General features: G+C 31.8%; 1 protein-coding gene across 2 annotated transcripts in view; it reads right to left on the bottom strand.

The window, feature by feature from the left end:
• CHIC2 (cysteine rich hydrophobic domain 2) overlaps nt 1-11,240 on the bottom strand; it is a 91,228-nt gene that overhangs the window by 40,591 nt on the left and 39,397 nt on the right. The window contains exons 4-6 of one of the 2 annotated variants that reach the window (XM_024746655.1): nt 8,099-8,155; nt 7,873-7,932; nt 3,307-4,722 (exon numbers count right to left, since the gene is read on the bottom strand). In XM_024746655.1, coding sequence (XP_024602423.1) covers nt 4,672-4,722; nt 7,873-7,932; nt 8,099-8,155 — 168 coding nt within the window. In that variant the 3' untranslated portion in view covers nt 3,307-4,671. Of the gene's footprint in view, nt 1-3,306; nt 4,723-7,872; nt 7,933-8,098; nt 8,156-11,240 lie in introns of those variants that run through there. The other variant, XM_024746656.1, reaches the window with a different exon arrangement.

Here is an 11,240-nt window from a genome sequence, read left to right as displayed (position 1 = left end):
GTTTTTAAAAAAAAAAAAAAAAAAAAAAAAAAGGAATAGATAGCTTATCTGCCAAAATTAAGTATTACCTGGTATAGTTAGTTCACTGAACTATTTCTGAGATAAAGAGCTAAGAAAGCAATATACTGTCTATTTTTCATGAGGAGAAAAAAGTCAATTCTCAAATTCAGAGCACCGTGTTTATGAAGTAAATGTTAAAAAACAAACCAAAAGAAAGGCGTAATTTTATTTTAATATTGGAGGTGTAACTATATTTTAAAAGGTCTTATTAGAAACTTTTCTCAAATATTATACTTAATGTTTACCTGACTTTTTAAAAAAGCAAAGCATTACTATAAGTATATATAGGAAGTACTCACTCTCTTTCATTTTAAAAGCAAAATTTGATAATAACTCAAGTTTCTGCCGATATTGTAAATAAGTCAGAAAAGCTACTCAGCCATTACTATTAAACATCTAGCTACTTAACTTCTATATAGGACTTAATAACAGCAAAATAAATGATTAAAAAATATGAGGTAGTCATAGTATCCTCCTTTTGTGGAAATGAAAAGCAAAGATGCCAAGTAACTTGATGATCTTGCAGAATATCAGAAATCAATTCAAAATCAGGATCAGCAATCTGAATTTCCGTTTTCATTACTGTCTATTAAGGCTACAAACAACCTCTGTTGTTTCAATTTACCATGGGGAGGTGGCAGGGGTAGGGGGGCTATTGCTCCCTAGAACAGAAACAAGTACCCAAAATTATGACTAATAATGTAAACAATATTTAAGTTTCTCCTAAATTACTATCTAAAAATCTTTGTAAAAGTACAGACAAGGTAACTCAAGATTTAAAGACAAATCTCCTTCAAATCTCAACTTATATAAAAGGTATGATCCTAAAAACAACATAAAGTTGGCTATTATATCCATGGAAAATTAAGAGTTGTTTTATTTATTTTAAAAAGGGTATTTATTTAAACACAAATTATTATGGGATAACCAATAGTTTGGTTTGGGATTGGTCTGGAGCCTATTCTTTCCACCTTAATACTAACATAAATCAGCTTTCTTCAGAAATAGTGGTTTGAGAAGCCCCATATGCAACCATTCTATTACTCCCTTCCTGGAAAGTCCAGATTGATAGGGTCTATTGAAAAGCAAAACACCAATTGTACCACTGCACCAATTGGAAACTTAAGTTAAAAAATTCCCTTTTAAAAATGCAAGTACCACTTTAGCAGAATTCAGTGTGTCAGCCATTCATCACTTAATGTGACTGACTCACTTTAACTGGCTTTCTAAACACCTAGCTAAGAGTGCCAAAAAATTAACAATCTTACTGGGAGCTTTGGGGAAGGAAGATAGAAAGGCAATTCTGAACTATGTCCATGCCTGGGTGAAGACTCTGGACATCAGGAGGGCAGCAAAAGGACCCACAGTACTTCAGTGGGATAGGAGAAGGAAAGAGAGTCCAGAACTAGATGCTGGAATTCAGTCAAAGACAGTTTCAAACACAAGGTACTTATGATTTAGTACTACTGACCAAGAGCTGAGCCAAAGCAAATATTTACAGTGAAACATCAGGCAAGCAGCTAATGGTTATAACTGTGAAGCAAATACCATAAAACTTGAAACAGTCTATATACAAAATATTAAACCAGTGTAGTCTGAACTCATGCAACTATGAATCCAACTGTACATGTTACTATTTAATATCATTTTTTATAACCAAGATTGATATGGAATGCTGTCAAGATTTTATATACCGTTAGCCTGTGTCTATTAACATAAAGAAGCAATCAGAAGCTCTCTACATACAACACTGAAAATACAACCATGGAGAAAGTTGTTACAAAACTAGTTTCTCTAGTAAGAAAAGGATATCATTGTTTACTAGTATTCAAGCTTGAACACTTGTTGATTTCAGGCCAAAATTACATGTTTATATTTTAAATGGATGAAACCTAGTCATTAAAAAGTCTTAAAAAATCATCTGATGACCATTTGATATAGGTGAAGTTGTGAGAGAGGGGCATATATACCTTAAAAGCTAAATGTGTCACTTCAGTTTTACTGTAGTCATTCGGTTTTGGACTATATATTTTAACTTAGGTATATAAAAGTCATGTACTAAAATATAATAAAGTTTGCAAAGTACATTATTGGATAAAGGAATGTTTCTACAAAGGGACACTGGACTAATTGTAAAATGCCAGTAATATATGAACAAAGATCATAAGTAAAATCTAAACATTAGATTTTCTGCTAATACCTTTCCTTGGCCAGTTTTACAAGTACTATGGTTCATGTCTCACAAACTTTAAGTCAGAAAACAGACACTAAAGATCATCATTTAAAACACTTTCTTTGGACTAATGTTCATATAACACAGGCATCTCTGACATTCCTAATTTCCAGTAACATGGGCACTTAAATCACGATTCAAGAAAAGGTAAACCAGAGGGCTTACACTGGGGGGTACTAAGGAAAACCCAAGCGTGAAAATCTAACTCCTCAAAGCGTCACTGGCTTATGGTAATGCCACATACTAAGCACTGACAGCTCTTTTCTATATATTCATTAGAAGCATGAGTGCCCATTTCTAGGGAATCCTTAAGCAACCGACATGTTGATACTTCTCAATAAAATTAGGAAAGTTTAAAAAAATCCTACACTTAACATTATCAAGTATGAAAACTATCTTACTGTTAACAATATTCTTATGGGAATATAATAATGTCAAAATTACAATTTATAGAAGAATAATAGGAGAAAAAATTATGCCTAAATAGGTATAGTTCTTCCTATAAAGCTGATTAATATGGTGCTTTACAAAATTTTAGATTTGGAAAACTGTGCTGCATAGTCTACACAGTCATCATATTTTTCTGCTCTTTCGGAATCCTGAGGCAGAATTAGCATTCTCCATACAATAATCTGTCACAGGGAAACCACAGAGGAATACTAGAGCTTCCGAACAGCATTACCTTTTAATCTGCACTACTTTAAGGTGATAGGACACACCCAAGACACAAGGTAAATAAAGTGAGAAGTGTATGAATCCTTGTACTTTGAGCTTTTCATAGGAAAAGTGTTATATAAATTCAAGTTGGTGTTTTGGGAGGCAAAGGAAACAAATAAATCTCAGACCAAAAAAAAAAAAAAAAAAAAAATCCTAGTTTTTAAGACAGTTCCTAATATCCAATATAGGATATAAGATACTGGCATTCAACTATCCAAATTTACATAGAATAGTAGTACTTTGGAGAAATATAAATAAATACTTTTTAAAAATACAGGTATATAAATTAATGAAACTGGTATTTAAAAGATTTAATACAAGGAAAAAAAGTATTATATAGTGGTACCAATTCTTAATACAAATTAAGCATAGTTTATATAATTTCAAAAGTTATTCACATTATTGCTCGATACCACAGTTGTACGGAACAAGTTCTTGACACACACAAAATTTGTATAATTTCAGGTTTATAAAAACAAAAATTTATACATAGGCCATTTAGAAATTTAGAAAGTTTTAAAATGCATGGAGATATGTACAACCAAAAGGTGAAAAAAATGTATGTCTGTACATATTTGAAAGAAACAAACTGATCTGACTCAAACTTGTATGTCACACTCCCAATCAAAAAAGTATACATAACTGGACTGAAAGCAAACTAGTGGACTAAAACGGTACTAAATATGCCCTTCGTTTCTTAGTAATAATCTGTTTTAAATATTAATGGGGTATTAAACACCAGCTTACTTTAATTCTACAACTTTTGCTTTCTTTCAAAAACTTTTCAGAAACACATATCCATTCTACAATTGTGTTAGACTGGGACAAATATTTTCCTTAGAAATTTTTTAAAGGAGTATTTCTATACTTTTGTATACAAGATTTGATAAACAATAAAAAATAACCCAAATAAGGCCATTATTAATATCATCTTGATCAAAAATATACAGATTGTAATGCTACTATATTTTGTGATCCTGAGCTCTAGTAACCATTAGATGCATGCATACCATTCAGGGATTTGTCTATTCTAATGAAAATAATTTAATCCTGCCTTACTACTTTTGAAGACAGAAATACCTTCAAAACTTTTTGATACGTCTTCATAATGTTACAGATATTTCTGCTGTAAACAGAGCATTAGGAATTGTATGAGAAAATATGTTAGGGTTCAAAAAGCTATGAAAGAAAATTTACTATTTTAAAATAATGACAATAAATTTAAAAAGCAAGAAAAATAATACAAAGAGGGTGCTTGCTAGAACAGATAAGTAGAGCCTTACAAAGGTCTTTTTCTATATTAAGGAATTAATAAATAAAGGACTGTGTGTACCTTGGTGGTAAAATAAAAAAGGCTGGCCACTTTTTATGCTAAGTTCAAATGTATTTTTTTGATAATACAAAAAAGTAATCCTTGAAAATCAGAATACATAACATAAAAGAGCACAATAACTTAAGTATTAAACATCTGTATGAAATAACTGTTGCAAAGTCTGACAAAAATGCACACTTAGAACATGCGGTTATTTAAAAAAACAAAAACGGAAAAAAACACCACACGATTCTGTAGAACCAATGTTATGTCACCACCAGGAGAGCACCAAGCAAGGCACCATTGGAAAGACAACATACTTGGAAAGTCTCTATAAATAAAGTAAATGCTAATCTGGTCGAAAAATCGGTGTCTTTGGTAAAAATTCTATGAGGATGACCTGTAGAAGGAGAAAAAAAAGTTTTAAAAAGATTTTTTAAAAATTTTATCTTAAAAAAACTTCAGTTATATTCCATCACTTAAAATGATTTTGATAGTGCCTCTGACAGACAGAAGGAGAGTGCATGCATGAATGAATGAGAAAAGGAAGCTACCATTTACTGAGAACTAACTACATACCAAATGTTTCACACTATATGGATCTATTTAATCCCAACAATTTTCTGCGAAGCAAGTATTGTCATACTCTTTTTATAGATGAGAAAACTGATGATCCGAGAAGTGTAACACCATGGATTGTGGAGTCAGTATTTGAACAAAGGACTGTCTTAACTCCAAAGCTTTGCCCTTTCTACTGCCCTATGGTGGCTGTAGCTGACCCAACATTCACTTCCTCAGGCCTCCTCCCTTTTACCTAGAGTTGTTCTCATTTTATTGTACCAGGATATGTGATCTCTAGAAAAAGAGTTGGTCGTCTTTCTCTTAATTTTTTTAAAAACAGTCTTTTCTTTTTAGGTTAGCAAAATTAAAGGTTAAAATTTGTTCCAAAAGACTTTTTACAAGAAAACTAAAGGAAAATCAACAAGTACAAAACACAGTAACACAGAAAGACACAAGTTGACCAGAGCTGATTTTTATTCTAAACTTGGAACTGTCTTAAATTACAATCAATTCTTCCTCTTGTTCCAACTCTTTATGGAATAGATGCTAAATGATGAACTCCTCACTCTTTTTCAGAAACTGTGTCTTGATATGACCTCCAGGTTTGGATACTCTTCTACATTTAGCCATCTGGGCCAGAAACCTTCATTTTCACTCTTCAGTTCTGGCTTTTGATCTGTCTCAATAAAGAAGGTATTTCTATATGTGGCTCCAAAACATTCCTCTCCTAGTTGACTTATCCTTTGGTGCCCCCTGGGCCACTCTCCTGACCTGTTATTTGCCTACAAAATGTTTATTAGCTTCCTATCCAGCTTCTTTATTTGAGCTAGATTCCTCTGTTTCTCAGTTTCCTCATCTATAAAATAAAGGGATTGGAGAGATGACAAGATTCTTTGTAGCTCTAAAATTTGATGATTAAATTACATTTTACAGTATATACTACATAATGAATAATAAAAGCTATTTTTGACTATACTTGAATTATTACTAGTTTTTAAAGAATATATCTTACAAACTTTTCCCTTCAGAAGCCACACATAAAAATTAACCACTCGTCTCATTTCTTCTAGATCATACTGCTCTGCCATATCTCAATAAAAAAAAGTTGGTATTTTTCATAGATTTACTCCAATATTCAAAATATAATCGAGGAGAATTACTTCCCTTTAACTAGCAAATGAAATTTCTGTAAGTTAAATAAAATCTGAGGTCAAATAGATATATATGGTAGATTATTCACTATCTTAACTTTTCAAAACTATTTTTAGGGGGTTTTTTAAATTATGTTTTTCCCCCATTCAACTATCACAGACATATACATATACATACACATATACACACACACTCTCTCTCTCCAAGAAAACTTAGAAAAATACATTTTTTAAGCAATTTTTTTTAAACTACTCTTCTTAGTAGAGTGTTTATCTAAAAATTTATGATAATTAAAGGGAACTATTTTACAAACACAGCACATAAGTTCAGAATGTTTTGGAAGGTTAAATTATTTTGTTTTAATTAATAATAGATCATAAACATGAATATAATACGCATATTTTATGAATGAATGACATTCTTATAGTTCTATCTGGAAATAACCGTATTGGGAATAACTTTTATGTTTTGCTTTCCAAAGTAAATTTAGAAATGTGCAAAATAAATAAATAAAAAGCTCCATTTTAAGCTTAGTGTTTGGGTTTATAAATATAGCAAATATTCTTTTCACAAAATCCTTTAAATCTCTTACATATCCATCCTTCCTCGCAAAATACATAAACTCTCTCACCATCTATGATGAAAATATAAGACTAGCATATTCATAGGTCAATCTCAAAACAAGTTATTTGAATGTGCTTTTATTATTATAAAGAAGTATCCAGTGCCTTTTTATCATCATAAATTAACATGCTTAATATAATAGATAATGATAAAATCTACATTATTTGGTTCACTGAATAGAGATATTCTATGAAAGAAGAGACATTTTAAAGATATCTTTTATGTTCAAGGCTAGAAATGGGATTTGATTGTGTGCTAATGAAAGAGAAAATGCTACAGAGAAAAAAATTTTATGATAATTTCCAACTATTTCCAGTATCTAAGCACTGTTTTCATCCATCTTTTATACACACATACACACACACACACACACACACAAATCTATGATGTCTATACTGTTTCAAAGAATAGACAAAATTTGTCAGAAATGATGTGTAAGATAGTTAACTCTTCCTCAGGTCTTTTTATTTTTGTATATTACCTTTCCATATTTTAAATAAAACACCCAAGCTCGAGGGAGAATAAAGATTCATAATTTTCTATAGTATTCTGAACTTTTCAAAAGGAGAAAAACTGTTCAAGTAAATCAAGCAGTCAGTAAATTAAATCCCATTCTAAGCTCTAAAATTCATTGTATATACATGCCCATTAGACATCGTTTAAAGAATAAACACAGGATGAGCAACATCTCATCTCCTGTTTACTTTTAAGATAATTTTTACAAAATAATATTCCAATAACACTTTAAAAGACTCTTTAAAGGCCACTGAGGTATGGGCAGTTAAAATCTATAAAGGCTAAAGGTTTCTTAAGCTCCAGCGGCTTGACTGAAAGGTTTTCTTCCATACTTGGAAATCTGATTAGCATTATATAAAAAAGCCATATCTGACTTGCTGCGTAACCAAAGTTGTGGTTATTCTTTATACAGCATCTAAAATTTCACACTCCATCAACACATGTTCAGCCTATTTTATCTTGGCAATTAATTTATTATTTTTCAGAACACAGTGAAGCCTTGTTTTCAAGTCATTCATAACTTTATAAATCAGTCTTGCACATGAAACCATGCATCTGTGAACCGTAGAAAATCCTTGCACTCAGGAGATTAAGCTCCTGACACCTTTGCTGATTAATAATCATGGAAAGAATAAGATCAGAAGCAAAATAAATGATCATTTAATAGAGAAACTCACAAAACAGCCCTTTAACTTACATATTCCATCATGTTATTCGTTTCACATTTCCTTTTGCTCAGTCTCCAGTGCAAGCACAGCTAGACAAGAAGGAGAGTAAAAGAAGAAAAATGAGCTCTATTTTATTGCAGCACACAGACTAACCCATTTGTCCACCTTTCATATTTTTAGTTCAACAAAAGCATCTGTTTCCATACTGTGCAATTCAGACCCCAACGGGACGAAGCTGCTCCCTGTGGTACTCACCTTGTGGTATAACCTATTGTTTTCCCATTCTAATAACTTCTCAATCGATCTTCGTGTCTGGAAGACAAATGAGAAAAAAGTTTACTCTTGACTGGTCTTAGAAAAACTTTGTTTTGCAGCTGCTTTTTGTGTGAAAAGGAAAGAGGTATAAGACAGTGACTGAGTATAGGGTGGTCTATAACGCTATCAATATTCAAGCACTAACTTGTAGCCTGAACAGAAATAGTACTTTGTTTTGATAAAGATATGGTTTTGTTTTTTGACATTGTATTTTTTAACTGTTTCGAACTTACTAGCCTCTGATTAAAACTATCAAAGTCTAAACAGCTAATGTTATCTACCAAATGACACAAATTTAAATCCCCATTTCTTTCAAAAATATTGTAATACTTAAGTAGTAAAACAAGAACACCTTTATATATATATTTTAAAACAAAGGTTATTTACACATTAGTTAACGAAAAGGGCCTTTATAGTAAATTTTAAAAGGAAATAATTAAAGGTTAAAAAAATCAATTTGCTAACAAATCAAACTAATTTTTACCTCATACTTAAACATAATGTCCAAATTTAAAAGCTAGTTTATTATTCCACAGATAAAGATTTTCCAACAGAGGCAAAACTGCATTTAAACCAATCATTTTTGTTGGTTTTCAAACAAAACTGGTTTTACTTGAAACTCAAACTATTCAATACTACTGTTAAAGGAATCAACTAAGAAATTTATATTTAAGACCACTTGATTTTTGCAATATATACTATGCAGCATGAAATGTTTCTTGCTTAGGAGGAAAAAAGGGGAGGATAATTCATGGTGCCAGGTGTTAGGATGAGACTGACACAGCTGCAGGTGCAAACAGGACAGTGCTGCCACAAGAAGCAACTGCAACTTGCTGCAGCTGCAGCTTCCTTGCGAGGAAAGGAAAAAAGCATACAGCTCCATTAATGTGGCACAACTAAATAAGTACTAATCATCAAATATGAAAATCTTCATGTCAAACAAGGATGAGCTAGGTGAAAAACTGTTAGGATCAAGCTGGTTTTGAATACTTGAATGTTACATAATAAAATGTTTAATACTTAAAGTACCTACTATAATCTAGTTACCATATTACCTCTTAGCATGTTAAACATGCTAAAGACACACCACAGTCACAGAGGTGCCAATTATAATTCATAACTACTACATACTGCCTTACATTTTCTAAGCTTATGTCATAAAAATCAGAAAATCAACTAACTCCCTGGATAATAATATGCCAATGACTAATTTATTACATTACTTTTTTTGAACAGTTTTTTGGCAAGAATTTTAAAGGAAAAAAGTGCCCTTGTTAACAATGATCAGCAAACCTCACTTGTTTCTTTGTAAAGATAGCCTTTTAGAGGCAGCTCTCCTTTTAAATGAAAATAGGGCAGCAGTTATGGTCACACTTTTTGTTAATTTAGTTGCCAGTCAGCCCCAAATCAAAAGAAAATAAGGCTGCAGAGTGTAATTAACATTCAGTTCAGTCGTTTTGTCCCTTGTCTAGCCCCCAAGCTTTGTTAAAATTGCCATCTGAATGCTGAAGGCTGTAGGGAAATCGATTTGATTCTAATCGCACCATGAAAAGAACATGATCTAACTGCTTTCAGCCCTCCGTAAATCTGTACTAGGTCTTTAGCACAATGCAACTTCCAATTTAAAAAGCACTGAATGTCTCGTCAATGACTTTGTGAAGAAAAAAGAACAAGGAGCAGACATAAAAATTCCAATAGTTGTTTAAGCATTAAAGTTCATTTGCATCACAGCGAACCTGAAAAGGGCTGACCTCTCAAACCGCCTCTCAGGTCTATGAAGTTGTAGCCTTGACAAGCTCACATTGACAGAGCTCATTGACTCTGAAAGGCTACTCTATCAATGGTGAAAAATGGCAATAGGTTCTACTCTGAGCAGGCATCTGCCTGCCCACCCGCTGCTAAACCAATGGCAAAACCGATTCAAAACCTGAATCTACCTTGTAATCTTCCTTTCTAGGACCTTTTAATAATAGATTAAGATTACTATACAATCTGAGGTTTTACTTTTTACTGATGGTTTAAAAAGGGGGCAGGGGGTATGAAAGAAGTAAGGTGGGGAGAACAAGCTTTCCAAGTCTCTTGTTTCATATTAATGTATAAAAATTAAAAGTTTGACATTACAATCTGCAAATATTCATTACTCACAGAAAAAAGGGCAGTTACCACAATCATCGTTTCATCACAAATTTAAACCCATACTATATTATAACAAGAACACATATTATTATGAATGGATCTCATGGTGTATATGATACATACACACACACATAAATTTAGAAACTTAAATACTTACTTTAAATAAATCAACTACCAGTATTTGAATAAAAGGTAATTATAAAGTATGAACCTTAAATTCCAAAATATTCATGTAGGAATTCTGAATTTATCCTTTGCCTCTAATTGGAAGTTTAATGACAAGGTTTGATGATATAATAATTATATCTTACAATATTTAAGAATTCTAAACCAAACAAACGGTGGTATGCCATATTCTAAGTAAGCATCTAAATATAAAATATTTTTACACACTTCACAGTCTGGAGTAATAGCTGTGAATTAGCACCATCTAATCTTGCTATGAGACTTCTTTCCTGCTTGACAGGTGAAAAAAAAGCACTTGCACGTGCAGCTTAATTAATCATTGCACTTGACATCTCAATGATTTACAGTGAGGAGCAGGTGAGAACATACAAAACCAGAAAGGAACCCTTCATCTGAGTGGAACATTTCTAGCACACTAAGGTGACAAGTATATAGATTGTAACAGTCATTAAAAAAAAAAGAAAGAAAAGAAAGAAAAGAAACTGTGCCACAAATTATTTGTTAGTAACAACAAAAGCTCAAATTAAATGGGGGGAAAAAAAGCTTTAACTACTGAGAATGTTTAATACTTTGCAATTATTTTAGTTAACAAAATCAAAATATATTTTCACAATTAAATACAATACCAATTTGGCAGATATTGAAAAAATATGACACTTCAGCATTTATAAAAGCTATTTAAAGCCTTTAAACATGAAAAGAAAGTACCTTATTATTGCAGTAATCTAGAAATAAAAGTTAAGAGTTTATGTCCACAGGG

The sequence above is a fragment of the Neophocaena asiaeorientalis genome, unplaced genomic scaffold (assembly GCF_003031525.2).
Source record: "Neophocaena asiaeorientalis asiaeorientalis breed wild unplaced genomic scaffold, Neophocaena_asiaeorientalis_V1.1 scaffold19, whole genome shotgun sequence".
NCBI lineage: Eukaryota > Metazoa > Chordata > Mammalia > Artiodactyla > Phocoenidae > Neophocaena > Neophocaena asiaeorientalis.
This window is presented reverse-complemented; position numbering and strand designations above follow the sequence as displayed.